This window comes from Entelurus aequoreus, linkage group LG05, assembly GCF_033978785.1.
Source record: "Entelurus aequoreus isolate RoL-2023_Sb linkage group LG05, RoL_Eaeq_v1.1, whole genome shotgun sequence".
NCBI classification, from domain to species: domain Eukaryota; kingdom Metazoa; phylum Chordata; class Actinopteri; order Syngnathiformes; family Syngnathidae; genus Entelurus; species Entelurus aequoreus.
The window spans coordinates 19,618,591-19,635,950 of NC_084735.1; the positions used below are offsets into that span (position 1 = coordinate 19,618,591).

At 38.0% G+C, this 17,360-nt stretch overlaps 1 protein-coding gene across 6 annotated transcripts in view; it reads right to left on the bottom strand.

Moving 5' to 3' along the window:
• runx1t1 (RUNX1 partner transcriptional co-repressor 1) overlaps positions 1 to 11,032 on the bottom strand; it is a 113,532-nt gene extending 102,500 nt beyond the window's left edge. For 5 of the 6 annotated variants that reach the window (XR_009826215.1, XM_062047317.1, XM_062047318.1 and 2 more), the window contains exon 1: positions 1,522 to 1,940. Coding sequence is in view for 4 of the 6 variants with exons in the window: in XM_062047317.1 (XP_061903301.1) it covers positions 1,522 to 1,579 (58 nt within the window). In the remaining 2 variants the exon portion in view is untranslated. Of the gene's footprint in view, positions 1 to 1,521; positions 1,941 to 10,959 lie in introns of those variants that run through there. The other variant, XM_062047319.1, reaches the window with a different exon arrangement.
• Positions 11,033 to 17,360: the final 6,328 nt, after the last annotated feature.

Consider the following 17,360-nt stretch of genomic DNA (forward strand, 5'->3'; position numbering starts at 1 on the left):
TTGACCCCACAAATGTGATGCTCCAGAAACTCAATCTGCTCAAAGGAAGGTCAGTTCTGTAGCTTCTGTAACGAGCTAAACTGTTTTCAGATGTGTGAACATGATTGCACAAGGGTTTTCTAATCATCAATTAGCCTTCTGAGCCAATGAGCAAACACATTGTACCATTAGAACACTGGAGTGATAGTTGCTGGAAATGGGCCTCTATACACCTATGTAGATATTGCACCAAAATCCAGACATTTGCAGCTAGAATAGTCATTTACCACATTAGCAATGTATAGAGTGTATTTCTTTCAAGTTAAGACTAGTTTAAAGTTATCTTCATTGAAAAGTACAGTGCTTTTCCTTCAAAAATAAGGACATTTCAATGTGACCCCAAACTTTTGAACGGTAGTGTGTGTATATATATATATATATATATATATATATATATATATATATATATGTGGGTTTTTTTTTCTTTCTTTCATAGTTCTTTTTATTGATTTTCACAATCACATTAACAACACATTTCAAACCCTCGTCATCCCCTCACCCTGCTGTCACTCAAAAAAAAAAAAAAAAAAAAGTAAGCGTACAAATACGGAGCCCCTAAAAGGACATGGGGATTATTTTTTTTTAGACATGTATCTCGTGCGCACGAGATAGTTTCTCATGGCCACAAGAAAGCATTGGATGCGTGCGCATGGTTTGAGGTGTGTGTTAAAATGGCAGTTTAGGAGTTAATATGGCTGTATTTCCAACTAGGACTTTCCCCCATGTGTGTTGTGGCAAAATGTGAATGCTTGATTAGTAGGTGTGAGACAAACACTTTATTTTGCTGGTTATTGTAACGCTACGTGTTTGACATTATTTAAGACTTTATCATGCCCGGGAAAGGACAGTTTCCCTCTTCTGTGGCTGTGGGGGGGTGGGCGTGGCTTGCGGACCTGCAGCGAAGCGGAGTGTGTCAGTTAGTCCGATGTTGATGTGATCAAACTTCTTTCTTGCTTGGAAGATACACACACAATTGTAACTGTTATTTCTTCCTGCACATAATAAATATGTACAACGTGTTTGGATGAATTCATTCATGTAAAATTGTCAATAAATGTAATATTGCCTGACAAAAAGTGATTCGACGTAATATTTTGATATTTACACATTGCATATTTACACACGCGCATCTGACTAGAATACCCTTATGTGCATTACATATCAACATCAACTACCTACTGTACTGTTTACTTGTTGAAATACCCTTTTTAGAGCAAATGTATGTTTTTTTTTTTTAACTGATTTAAAAAAAAATAATACTCTGTCTGGAATTAAGATGAAAAAGAATTGTGATATGTACCGTATTTCCTTGAATAGCCGCAGGGGCGCTAATTAATTTAAAACCTCTTCTCACTCCTGCGGTTACCAAAACCATGCGGAATGAGCAAGCATGCTCTAATTATTTTAAAACCTCTTCTCACTCCGGCGCATACCTTATCATTAAAAACACATTTAATAAAAAAAACGTTATTATGATCTTACCTTTACTTGTAGATGGGTCCATGTGCAGCTGCTTCTGATCAAAGGCAGTCTTTCTCATCTTTCTTCAATTTTAAAAGTCTCTGGAGATATTCCTTTAATTATTACCTCCTGCTTCGATTGAAAGTCCAGTTTAGAAAACGGTTTTATTTTAGATATGTAATCCTCCATGTTAAAAGTGCAAGCAAACAATTGCTGCATGCTTGCTGCTTGTTGTCTTCTTCTGCAGTACCTGTCTCCTGCAGTACTGGTAGTCGCAAGAAGGATCACTAGCGCCCTCTACCACCTGGAGGCGGGAGTCATTTAATGACTCATATTTGACCCGGCGGAAGTGCCAAGCATGCGCTAATTATTTTGCGAAACGAGTTTGACCCGGCTGTAATTCTAGGCAGGCGAATACTATATTCCCGGCGCCAATTCAAGGAAATACGGTATGTAAATAAAAAATTTTTTACACTGAAAAGAAAATATAATTTTAATTTAATAACATTTTTTAGTTTTGAATAAGAGTCGTGATTTGGCTCTGAATCTTTTTTTAATTTATGCACCCTTAATAAATATAACTTAATTTAACAATTAATTTAGGCCAAAAATATGTACAATATGCTTTGAAATGATTATTTTCTTTTTTAATTCGGTGACATAGTGAAGCTGCAATATTTGAAGCGCAATGTAGTGAGGGACTCTGTGTCTATTTTATTTTCAGTGAGTATTTAAAAAAAAAAAAAAAAAAAAAAAAAAAATTGGACTCAAAGTCCAAAGCGCAATGTAGTGAGGGACTTTGTGTCTATTTTCTTTTATTTTATTTTCAGTGAGTATTTACAAAAATAAATAAATTTAAAAAATAAATAGGCACAAAGTCCAAAGCGCAATGTAGTGAGGGACTTTGTGTCTATTTTATTTTCAGTGAGTATTTATAAAAAAAAAAATAAAAAAAAATAGACACATAGTCCAAAGCGCAATGTAGTGAGGGACTTTGTGTCTATTTTATTTTCATTTATTTTCAGTGAGTATTTAAAAAAATCAATAAATACAAAAAAAAAATAGACACAAAGTCCAAAGCGCAATGTAGTGAGGGACTTTGTGTCTATTTTATTTTCATTTATTTTCAGTGTGTATTTACAAAAATAAATTAATTAAAAAAGTAAATAGACACAAAGTCCAAAGCGCAATGTAGTGAGGGACTTTGTGTCTATTTTATTTTCATTTATTTTCAGTGTGTATTTACAAAAATAAATACATTAAAAAAGTAAATAGACACAAAGTCCAAAGCGCAATGTAGTGAGGGACTTTGTGTCTATTTTATTTTCATTTATTTTCAGTGTGTATTTACAAAAATAAATACATTAAAAAAGTAAATAGACACAAAGTCCAAAGCGCAATGTAGTGAGGGACTTTGTGTCTATTTTATTTTCATTTATTTTCAGTGTGTATTTACAAAAATAAATACATTTAAAAAGTAAATAGACACAAAGTCCAAAGCGCAATGTAGTGAGGGACTTTGTGTCTATTTTATTTTCATTTATTTTCAGTGAGTATTAAAAAAAATAAAATAAATTTAAAAAATAAATACACACAAAGTCCAAAGCGCAATGTAGTGAGGGACTTTGTGTCTATTTTATTTTCAGTGAGTATTTACAAAAATAAATACGTTAAAAAAATAAATAGTCACAAAGCCCAAAGCGCAATGTAGTGAGGGACTTTGTGTCTATTTTATTTTCATTTATTTTTCAGTGAGTACATAAATACTTTAAAGCACTTTCACCAAGAGGGTGATAATAATGATAATAATTGTGCAGCAGCCATACATCATTTACAGTATCATCGAATTTGCGGTTGCCGTACCTTACTGGGAAGACGAGCGCCGGGGGAATGGACGTGATGGAGGAGGGGAGGGGGGGGGGGGGGGGGGGGTGAGGCGCCATTAGCAAGAGACGAGACGATTCGGCGTATTGATGGACGCCGCTAATGATTCCAAAGCCCGTAGGAGGCTTTTACAATGTTGATATAATCGCACTCCGCACTGTTCATTGGTCAAGTCTGCATCACCATTATTGATTATTGATTATTACTGCTGTATCGATGCAATGGAGACAAAATGGCGGGCATTAATTGGTACCTCAGGCTATTAATCCGATACGATGTCGACGGGAATCATACGTACTTGTCATATTTGGTAGTGTGGAGAGTACTGTGATATTGTTCAATCATTATTACTGAAGACTAGCTTGTTTGCTATTGTGTGCTTAGCTGTTGTGTAGCTGCTAGCTCCTAGTAGCCCATAGTCTAGTATGTTTACCTTTTGTAGATAATTAGTGAAATAGAAGAAATTGTGCGCTTATTGGAGGACAACTTTGTACAAGTAAACACACTGCAGGACTGCCTGTATCGCACATGATATCACACACAAGTAAACAAGCCACAGGACTGCTTGTATCGCACATGATAGCACACACAAGTAAACAAGCCACAGGACTGCTTGTATCGGACATGATATCACACACAAGTAAATAAGCCACAGGACTGCTTATATCGCACATGATATCACACACACGAATAAACAAGCCACAGGACTGCTTGTATCGCACATGATATCACACACAAGTAAACAAGCCACAGGACTGCTTGTATCGCATGTGATATCACACGCAAGGAAACAGGCCGCAGAAACGCTTGTATTGCACATGATATCATACGCAAGGAAACAAGCCGAAGGATCGTTTTTATCGCACAAGACATCACACACAAGTAAACAAGCCACAGGACTGCTTGTATCGCACATGATCTCACACACAAGTAAACAAGCCACAGGACTGCTTGCATCTCACGTGATATCACATGCAAGTAAACACACCGCAGGACTGCTTGTATCACACATGATATTACACACAAGTAACCACGCTGCAGGGCTGCTTGTATCGCACGTGATATCACACACAAGTAAACACACCGCAGGACGGCTTGTATCGCACATGAAGTCACACATAAGTAAACATGCTGCAGGACTGCTTGTATCGCACATGATATCACTCGTAAACACGCTGCATGAACCCCTTGTACCGCACATGGTATCACACACAAGTAAACACGTTGCGGGACCGCTTTTATTGCACATGATATCACACGCAAGTAAACATGGCGCAGGAGCGCTTGTATCGCACATGATATCACACACAAGTAAACAGGCTGCAGAAGCGCTTGTATCGCACATTATATCACACACAAGTAAACACGCCGCATGACTGCTTGTATCGCACATGATATCACACACAAGTAAACACGTTGCATGGCCGCTTGTATCGCACATGATATCACACACAAGTAAACACGACGCAGGACTGCTTGTAGTGCACATGTGATCACACACGTAAACACGCTGCAGTGACTGCTTGTATCACACATGATGTCACACACAAGTAAACACGCTGCATGACTGCTTGTATCACACATGATATCACACACAAGTAAACAAGCCACAGGACTGCTTGTATCGCACATGATATCACACACAAGTAAACAAGCCACATGACTGCTTGTATCGCACATTATATCACACACGAGTAAACAAACCACAGGACTGCTTGTATCGCACATGATATCACAGACGAGTAAAAAAGCCACAGGACTGCTTGTATCGCACATGATATCACACACAAATAAACAAGCCACAGGACTGCTTGTATCGCACATGATATCACACACAAGCAAACAAGCCACAGGACTGCTTGTATTGCACATGATATCACACACAAGTAAACAAGCCACAGGACTGCTTGTATCGCACATGATATCACACACAAGTAAACAAGTCACAGGATTGCTTGTGTCGCACACAATATCACACACAAGTAAACAAGCCACAGGACTGCTTGTATCGCACATGATATCACACACAAGTAAACAAGTCACAGGACTGCTTGTATTGCACATGATATCACACACAAGTAAACAAGCCACAGGACTGCTTGTATTGTACATGATATCACACACAAGTAAACAAGCCACAGGACTGCTTGTATTGTACATGATATCACACACAAGTAAACAAGCCACAGGACTGTTTGTATCACACATGATTTCACACACAAGTAAACAAGCCACAGGACTGCTTGTATCGCACATGATATCACACACAAGTAAACAAGCCACAGGACTGCTTGTATTGCACATGATATCACACACTAGTAAACACGCTGCAGGACTGCTAGTATCACACATGATATCACACACAAGTAAACACGCAGCATGACCGCTTGTATCGCACATGATATCCCACACACAAGTAAACACGCTGCATGACCGCTTGTACTGCACATGGTATCACACACAAGTAAACACGGTGCAGGAGTGCTTGTATCGCACATGATATCACACACAAGTAAAAATTCCTGACAAATGAGTTGTGTCAATTGTTGTCATTGTGGTACAACTTCCTGTCCAGCACAGCGTGGTGTCGTCTCCACTTCCTGCAGGCGTCCCAATACTTAAGTAAAGAAGTGGTTTTGGTTGAGCAGCCGCCACAGCAGGGTGTGCTCATGTTACATCATCCTCACGTCTTCACCAAGACAAGCAGGCTGGCTAGTGGTTACTTCCTGCTTACATCAGCTGCTGCTGCTCCTCATCACTTCACTCTTTCAAAACACACGCAAGCCTGACATCACATGTGCAACATAACCATGTGCAACCTAACCGAGCCACTGCAAGTAGACGCCAGTCACACCACTGATGGACGTCTTTGCAAGTGGACAGGAGTACTTTTTACACACACACACACACACACACACACACACACACACACACACACACACACACACACACACACACACACACACACACACACACACACACACACACACACACACACACACACACACACACACACACACACACACACACACACGCACGCACACACAAACACACTCACGCATGTAAACACACACACCCACGCACGCACACACACACACACACACTTACACGCACACGCGCACACACGTAAACACACGCACTCACACACGCACGCACACACACGCGCACACACACACACTAACACACACACTTACACACACATATGCACACGCACGCATGCAGACACACATTTACACACACGCACACACACACACACACACACACACACACACACACACACACACACACACACACACACACACACACACACACACGCACTTACACGCAAGCAAGCACGCTCGCACACACACACGTAAACACACGCACTCACACATATGAGGGGCCGTTAGGGACATTATTCAGAATTACCTCTTACATACATTACTGAAATGCTCTCACATAAACAACTGAAATCTTTTTCTTCTATACACACTACTGAAACACTCTTATAAACACTACTGAAATGCTCTTACATACATTACTGAAATGCTCTCACATAAACAACTGAAATCTTTTTCTCTCACACACCCTACTGAAACACTCTTATAAACACTACTGAAATGCTCTTACATATACTACTGAAACACTCTTATAAACACTACTGAAACACTCTTATAAACACTACTGAAATACTCTTACATACACTACTGAAACACTCTTATAAACACTACTGAAATACTCTTACATACACTACTGAAACACTCTTATAAACACTACTGAAACACTCTTATAAACACTACTGAAATACTCTTACATACACTACTGAAACACTCTTATAAACACTACTGAAATGCTCTTACATACACTACTGAAACACTCTTATAAACACTACTGAAACACTCTTATAAACACTACTGAAATGCTCTTACATACACTACTGAAATGCTCTCACATAAACAACTGAAATCTTTTTCTCTCACACACCCTACTGAAACACTCTTATAAACACTACTGAAATGCTCTTACATATACTACTGAAACACTCTTATAAACACTACTGAAACACTCTTATAAACACTACTGAAATACTCTTACATACACTACTGAAACACTCTTATAAACACTACTGAAACACTCTTATAAACACTACTGAAATACTCTTACATACACTACTGAAACACTCTTATAAACACTACTGAAATGCTCTTACATATACTACTGAAACACTCTTATAAACACTACTGAAACACTCTTATAAACACTACTGAAATACTCTTACATACACTACTGAAACACTCTTATAAACACTACTGAAACACTCTTATAAACACTACTGAAATACTCTTACATACACTACTGAAACACTCTTATAAACACTACTGAAATGCTCTTACATATACTACTGAAACACTCTTATAAACACTACTGAAACACTCTTATAAACACTACTGAAATACTCTTACATACACTACTGAAACACTCTTATAAACACTACTGAAACACTCTTATAAACACTACTGAAATACTCTTACATACACTACTGAAACACTCTTACATACACTACTGAAATACTCTTACATACACTACTGAAACACTCTTACATACACTACTGAAACACTCTTATAAACACTACTGAAATACTCTTACATACACTACTGAAACACTCTTATAAACACTACTGAAACACTCTTATAAACACTACTGAAACACTCTTATAAACACTACTGAAATACTCTTACATACACTACTGAAACACTCTTATAAACACTACTGAAATACTCTTACATACACTACTGAAACACTCTTACATACACTACTGAAATACTCTTACATACACTACTGAAACACTCTTACATACACTACTGAAACACTCTTATAAACACTACTGAAACACTCTTATAAACACTACTGAAACATTCTTACATACACTACTGAAACACTCTTATAAACACTACTGAAACATTCTTACATACACTACTGAAACACTCTTATAAACACTACTGAAACATTCTTACATACACTACTGAAACACTCTTATAAACACTACTGAAACATTCTTACATACACTACTGAAATGTTTTTGTCTCACGCACACACACCTGGAATTATTTTTCACTAGTATGTATAAACGGATTTCACCTGTGTGTGTGTGTGTGCTTTTTACACGTGTGTGTAAGGGACAACAATTTCAGTAGTATGTGTGCAAAGATTTCAGTTATGTGTATGAGCGCATCTTACCATTGTGTATACGAGCATCTTACCACTATGTGTAAGAGCATCTTACTAGTGTGTGTGAGCGATGTTGCATTCCGCTTCCGGTATAATCCCCGCCCCTTTTCAGACAAGTTTTTTTTGTATTTTTTTAAAGCCAAGTTGTGGACAAAATGTCTGCCGACAAGTAGCTTAACCGAGGCGGGAGCTCCACTTCATAATTTGAGGGCTTCAGCGGAGAATATAATAACACTTTCAATGCAACAAGGGTCGGACTGCCGCCATGGGTCTCCCCCGCAGGACGCGGCACCTGAGCGGCCACACAGCGGTGCCTTTCTCCTCCCGACAGCCAAGCAGCCTGGAGCACTCGTTCCATTGCGAGTTTGCACCGCACACATGCAACGTTTCGGTTCATGGACATCGGGGCAAAAGGAGGAAAAGGTAATTAGACATTATTTATTTTTAAATGATTTGTTGAATCACACGAAATGTAAGACAACATGGCATTGTAGTGAGCTACAATGGTAACATGTCGAAATGTGAGTCACGTCGTGTTACGTCAGTAGCTAATCATATACTAATGATAATGGATTGCATTTATTTAGCGCTTATCATCGACTAGATAAGGGGTCCCCAAACTACAGCCCGCGGGCCGGTTACGGCCCTCCAAAGTCCAACATCCGGCCCGCTGGGAAAAACAATTTTTTGTATTATTATTTTCAATCTGTCTTTTCTAATCTAATCCATTTTTTGGTGTTCCCTAGCCGCTCAGGCAAATCATATTGTCTACAAATGCATTTCCCTGTATGACTTATATTGTCTTAGCTGTTTTCATGTGATCTGATTGTTACATTCTTATTTCAGAGTCACCACACAGCTGCATGACCATTTCAACAAGGACGGAATAAACAACCTCTGGATTCATGGAACTTCTCTGCACACAAATACCGTATTTCCTTGAATTGGCGCAGGGAATATAGTATTCGCACGTCTAGAATTACTGCCGGGTCAAACTCGTTTCTCAAAATAATTAACGCATGCTTGGCCTTATCGCCGGTTTATTATTGAAGCCGGATCAAATTCGTTTTGCAAAATATAAATTTTATTATCGCATGTCTATAATTTTCACCGGGTCAAACTCGTTTCGCAAAATATTTAGCATATGGCTACAACTTCCACCGGGTCAAATTCGTTACGTCACGAGTGACGCATCTGTCCTCATTTTCAAAATGGAGGAAGCTGATTTCAGTAGTTTACAATCGCACAAAGGAAAAAAGATAAAGAGCTATTCAGTAGGATTTAAGGTCCAAGCTATTGAATACCGGTACAGTATGTTAAAGAGAACAGTAAGCAGCTATGTTTTATTAATATACCGTAGCTGCGTGTGTCAAATACTGTATAAGTCATTAAATGACTCCCGCCTCCTGGTGGTAGAGGGCGCTGCCGCGCTAGTGATCCTTCTTGCGACTTCCGGTACTGCAGAAGAAGTGAACACACGCAGCAAGAGATTTTTTTTTTTAACAAGGAGGATTACATACCGGTATCTAAAATAAAACAGTTTTCTAAACTGGACTTTCAATGGAAGCAGGAGGTAATAATTAAAGGAATATCTCCATCGAGACAGAGACTTTTAAAACGGAAAAAAGAAAATAATGAAGACTTCTATAAACAAGTTATCGATGCTTTTGGTCAGAAGGAGCTGCAAATGGACTCCATTTATAAGTACAGGTAAGACCATAATAACGTTTTTTTTTATTAAATGTGCTTTTCATGATGGTATGCTTACATCACACTCAAAGCGCACGCCTAAATTTTATGGATTCTTTTGGTAAACGCCGGAGTGAGAAGAGGTTTTAAAATAATTAGCGCATGCACGGCCATCCCGCCGGTTTCCGGTAAACGCAGGAGTGACAGGAGGTTTTAAATTAATTAACGCCCCTGCGGCTATTCAAGGAAATACGGTATATTAATTGGAATATTCAATACATTTCTCATAAACATATTAAATATCTTTTTTTTTTTTTTCTCAAAGAAGGTTCCCTATGCCTTATTATTTATATACTTTTCAATGCTTCTTCTAGTCCAGGGGTCGGCAACCCAAAATGTTGAAAGAGCCATATTGGACCAAAAATACAAAAACAAATCTGTCTGGAGCCGCAAAAAATTAAAAGCCATATTACATGTGTCATGAGATATAAATGTAATTAAGAGGACTTAAAGGAAACTAAATGACCTCAAATATAGCTACAAATGAGGCATAATGATGCAATATGTACATATCGCTAGCCTAAATAGCATGTTAGCATCGATTAGCTTGCAGTCATGCAGTGACTAAATATGTCTGATTAGCACTCCACACAAGTCAATAACATCAACAAAACTCACCTTTGTGCACTCATGCCCAACGTTAAAAGTGTGGTGGACAAAATGAGACAGAAAAAGAGGCATAAAACACGTCCTAGAAAGTCGGAGAAATTTATACATGGAAACAAACTATACGGTGAGTTCAAGGACCGCCAAAATAAGTAGGAAAAAACGGCGCTCGCCAAATACTCGAATGAGTGAAGCATATTTAATATAAACAGTGTGATTTATAACAATTAGGGAGGTTTGTGTCATGTTTGTCCTCCTACAGAAACCATACTAAAACAAAAAAATACATTTTTTCCCCTCATTTTTTTCCATTCTTCATACATTTTTGAAAAATCTCCAGAGAGCCACTAGGGCGGCGCTAAAGAGCCGCATGCGGCTCTAGAGCCGCGGGTTGCCGACCCCCGTTCTAGTCAGACAATAGATATTGTTTGTCTAAAATTATAGTTTAAGTTAATGTGTTAATATTTACACCTAGCCCCTAACCTAAATACAATAATCATAAGACAAAAAAATTGTGTATCACAAGCGTTTGGGACACGTTTGGGGAGATTTTGACAAAGTGTGTGTGGTGGTGGGGTCCGGATGACATTACTAGTCAGAACATAAAATAACTTAAAAACATCAACCGTAGAAACATAAATGTTCACAGCACAAACGTATTGCGGTGTTATTCTGATATTTGCAATAATAAAGTGGGCAACTTCATACAGGTCTGTATAACAGGTTCCTTATTTATTTATTTTTTACAAAATGTTTAAACAAAATGTTAATTTGCAGAATACACTGCACAAGTGAAGAAAACATCTTAAAGGCCTACTGAAATGAATTTTTTTTATTTAAACGGGGATAGCAGATCTATTCTATGTGTCATACTTGATCATTTCGCGATATTGCCATATTTTTGCTGAAAGGATTTAGTATAGAACAACGACGATAAAGATTGCAACTTTTGGTATCTGATAAAAAAAAGGCTTGCACCTACCGGAAGTAGCGTGACGTAGTCAGTTGAACATATACGCAAAGTTCCCTATTGTTTACAATGATGGCCGCATGAAGTGAGAGAGATTCGGACCGAGAAAGCGACAATTTCCCCATTAATTTGAGCGAGGATGAAAGATTTGTGGATGAGTAAAGTGCAAGTGAAGGACTAGTGGGGAGTTGAAGCTATTCAGATAGGGAAGATGCTGTGAGAGCCGGGGGTGACCTGATATTCAGCTGGGAATGACTACAACAGTAAATAAACACAAGACATATATATACTCTATTAGCCACAACACAACCAGGCTTATATTTAATATGCCACAAATTAATCCTGCATAAAAACACCTGCGTGTTTGTTATGCTAGCTCCTAGCTCCTCTGCTAGCTCCTAGCTCCATAGAACACGCCAATACCATTCAAACACCTGATCAACACACACAATCACTCAGCCCAAAAGACCGTTTACCTAACCCAAGGTTCATAAAGCTTATATATTTTTAAAAAGTTACGTACGTGACGCGCACATACGGTCAAGTTATCGAATGTTTAGCAGCCAAGGCTGCATACTCACGGTACCTGATATTCAGCTGGGAATGACTACAACAGTAAATAAACACAAGACATATATATACTCTATTAGCCACAACACAACCAGGCTTATATTTAATATGCCACAAATTAATCCTGCATAATAACACCTGCGTGTTTGTTATGCTAGCTCCTAGCTCCTCTGCTAGCTCCTAGCTCCATAGAACACGCCAATACAATTCAAACACCCGATCAACACACACAATCACTCAGCCCAAAAGACCGTTCACCTAACCCAAGGTTCATAAAGCTTATATATTTTTAAAAAGTACCGTACGTGACGCGCACGTACGGTACGGTACGTGTTATGCTAGCTCCTAGCTCCTCTGCTAGCTCCTAGCTCCATAGAACACGCCAATACAATTCAAACACATGATCAACACACACAATCACTCAGCCCAAAAGACCGTTCACCTAACCCAAGGTTCATAAAGCTTATATATTTAAAAAAAGTTACGTACATACGCAAAAAAAAGCCAAAGCTGCATACTCACAGTAGCACGTCTGCGTCTTTGTCATCCAAATCAAAGTAATCCTGGTAAGAGTCTGTGTTGTCCCAGTTCTCTACAGGCGTCTGTGTATCCAAATCAAAAGTCCTCCTGTTTAGAGTCTCTGTTATCCGAGTTCTTCCATCTTGACTGCATCTTTCGGGAATGTAAACAAAGAAGCGCCGGCTGTGTACTGTTGTGGCTGACTACGTTCGAAAAATACGTCCATTTCGCACCGACAACTTTCTTCTTTGCTTGCTCGGCTTCCTTCTCCATAATGCAATGAACATGATTGAAACAGATTCACGAACACAGATGTCCAGAATACTGTGGAATTATGAAATGAAAACAGAGCTTTTTCGTAACGGCTTCAATGTGGAAGGCATACCCGTGTTCGTCGGGCTACGTCACACGCATACGTCATCCTCAGAGGCGTTTCGAACCGGAAGTTTAGCGGCAAATTTAAAATGTCACTTTATAAGTTAACCCGGCCGTATTGGCATGTGTTATAATGTTAAGATTTCATCATTGATATATAAACTATCAGACTGCGTGGTCGGTAGTAGTGGGTTTCAGTAGGCCTTTAACAAACCTTATTATTCCCATGTTGTCCACTGAATAAAGTGCAGAATTGAAGTGAAAATGTCTATTCCATAGTTGCCAAGTGGGGTCACTTGTTGAAAAATGTTCATTGTTGTCTCATTAATGTTTACATCTATGTCTGGAATTACACACCGACAAGTATTGAAAGGATATGAATAATGAGACATAAGGAACCTTTCTGAGCCAAAAAAGGTTGTTTTCAACACACTGTTGAAAATAATATTCACAATGTTTCTATGTGAAATTTATTGAATATTCCAATTAATATATTTGTGTGCAGAGAAGTTCCATGAATCCAGAGGTTGTTTATTCCGTCCTTGTTGAAATGGTCATGCAGCTGTGTGGTGACTCTGAAATAAGAATGTAACTTCTCCGCTGAAGCCCTCAAATTATGAAGTGGAGCTCCCGCCTCGGTTAAGCTACTTGTCGGCAGACATTTTGTCCACAACTTGGCTTTAAAAAAAAAAAAAAAAAAAACTTGTCTGAAAAGGGGCGGGGATTATACCGGAACCGGAATGCAACATCGCTCACACACACTAGTAAGATGCTCTTACACATAGTGGTAAAATGCTCGTATACACAATGGTAAGATGCGCTCATACACATGACTGAAATCTTTGCACACATACTACTGAAATTGTTGTCCCTTACACACACGTGTAAAAAGCACACACACACACACAGGTGAAATCCGTTTATACATACTAGTGAAAAATAATTCCAGGTGTGTGTGTGTGCGTGAGACAAAAACATTTCAGTAGTGTATGTAAGAATGTTTCAGTAGTGTTTATAAGAGTGTTTCAGTAGTGTATGTAAGAATGTTTCAGTAGTGTATGTAAGAATGCTTCAGTAGTGTTTATAAGAGTGTTTCAGTAGTGTATGTAAGAATGCTTCAGTAGTGTTTATAAGAGTGTTTCAGTAGTGTATGTAAGAGTATTTCAGTAGTGTATGTAAGAGTATTTCAGTAGTGTATGTAAGAATGCTTCAGTAGTGTTTATAAGAGTGTTTCAGTAGTGTATGTAAGAGTATTTCAGTAGTGTTTATAAGAGTGTTTCAGTAGTGTATGTAAGAGTATTTCAGTAGTGTTTATAAGAGTGTTTCAGTAGTGTATGTAAGAGTATTTCAGTAGTGTTTATAAGAGTGTTTCAGTAGTGTATGTAAGAGTATTTCAGTAGTGTATGTAAGAGTATTTCAGTAGTGTATGTAAGAGTGTTTCAGTAGTGTATGTAAGAGTATTTCAGTAGTGTATGTAAGAGTGTTTCAGTAGTGTATGTAAGAGTATTTCAGTAGTGTTTATAAGAGTGTTTCAGTAGTGTTTATAAGAGTGTTTCAGTAGTGTATGTAAGAGTATTTCAGTAGTGTTTATAAGAGTGTTTCAGTAGTGTTTATAAGAGTGTTTCAGTAGTATATGTAAGAGCATTTCAGTAGTGTTTATAAGAGTGTTTCAGTAGGGTGTGTGAGAGAAAAAGATTTCAGTTGTTTATGTGAGAGCATTTCAGTAGTGTATGTAAGAGTATTTCAGTAGTGTTTATAAGAGTGTTTCAGTAGTGTTTATAAGAGTGTTTCAGTAGTATATGTAAGAGCATTTCAGTAGTGTTTATAAGAGTGTTTCAGTAGTGTGTATAAAAGAAAAAGATTTCAGTTGTTTATGTGAGAGCATTTCAGTAATGTATGTAAGAGGTAATTCTGAATAATGTCGGCCCCTCATACACACACGCACGCACACACACACACACACGCACACATATGCACACGCACGCATGCAGACACACATTTACACACACGCACACACACACACTTACACACACACATATGCGCACGCACGCCTGCAGACACACATTTACACACACGCACGCACACACACACACACACACACACGCACTTACACGCAAGCAAGCACGCACGCACACACACACGTAAACACACGCACTCACACACGCACGCACACACACACACACACACACACACGCACACATATGCACACGCACACATGCAGACACACATTTACACACACGCACACACACGCACTTACACGCAAGCAAGCACGTACGCACACGCACACACACACATAAACACACGCACGCACGCACGCACGCACACACACACGCACCCACACACACATTTGCACACGCACGCATGCAGACACACATTTACACACACACACACACACGCACTTACACGCAAGCAAGCACGCACGCACACACACACGTAAACACATGCACTCACGCACGCACGCACACACACACTCACGCACCACACACACACGCACACACGCACGCACACACACACACGCCTGTCAAAAAAGAATGCAACAGGTGTAGCATGCTACTAGCTAGCTTCAATGCTAACATGAGTATGAATACAAGACACATATTTCCTATTTAAAACATAGATTTATATTTTAAATCTCATCTAAATATTATTCTAAAAGTTATTTCAAAATATTTTTGAAGTTGTTGTCCTAATCCAGACACTTCAAACTACATCACACTGCTCAATCCATCATGATCCTTTTGACAGCTCACCTCCTTCTACTTGCCTTCTTTGACCTGCCTCATTTCACCTTCTTTATACTTTGTTTTCAATTATTCTACTGTGTTTTACCTTCTATATACCTTGTTTTACCTTCTATTTACCTTATTTTACCTTCTGTTGACCTTTTATTTACCTTATTTTACCTTCTTATACTTGGTTTTAACATGGTTTACCGTGTTTTACCTTCTATTTACCTTGTTTTACCTTTTATTTGCCTTATTTACCTTCTATTTACCTTGTTTTACCCCATTTTACCTTCAATAGATCTTGTTTTACCTTCTGTTTATCTTTTATTTGCCTTCTATTTACCTTCTTTATACTTGGTTTTAACTTATTTTACTGTGTTTTACCTTCTATTTACCTTCTATAGATCTTGTTTTACCTTACATATACATTGTTGTACCTTCTGTTTACCTTTTATTTACCTTCTACTTACCTTATATTCAAGTTGTTTTACCTTTTTTTTAAACCTTGTCTTACCTTCTATTTACCAGGTTTTACCTTTTATTTAACTTACTGTACCCTCTTTTACCTTTCATTTACCTTCTTTCACCTTCTATTTACCTTGTTTTACTTTCTATTTACATTTTCTTCCATCAGTCTACCCCAGGGCAGCTGTGGCTACGAAAGTAGCTTACCACCACCAGGTGTGAATGAATGATGGGTTTTTAACATGTAAAGCGACTTAGGGTACTTAGAAAAGCGCTATATAAATCCCAGGTATTATTATTATTATTATTATTTTATTTATCTTGTTTAACCATCTTTTACCTCCCTTTAACATACATTTTACCTTGTTTTACCTTCTATGTATCTTCTTTTACCTTCTATTTACTTTTTATTTACCTTATTTTACCTTCTGTTTACCTACTTATGCCTATTAATTACCTTTAATTTACCTTGTTTTACCTACTATTTATCTTCTTTAACCTTTTATTTACCTTATGTTACCTTCTTATGCCTTTTAGTTACCTTCAATTGACCTTGTTTTACCTTCTATTTATCCTTTTTTTACCTTCTATTTACCTTACTGCACATGTGCAGACTTGAATATGGAAAATGTAATATTTCTTCTGCAGAGGAACACATGCTGTGGTTTTTTATTCGTATATCTATTTACATAAATTGATAGAACTTAAAACTTAAAATATTTTAGTGTGTATAAAATAATTTTTCAGCACATTCAACAATAACTGTGATAAAAAAAATGTTCACATTG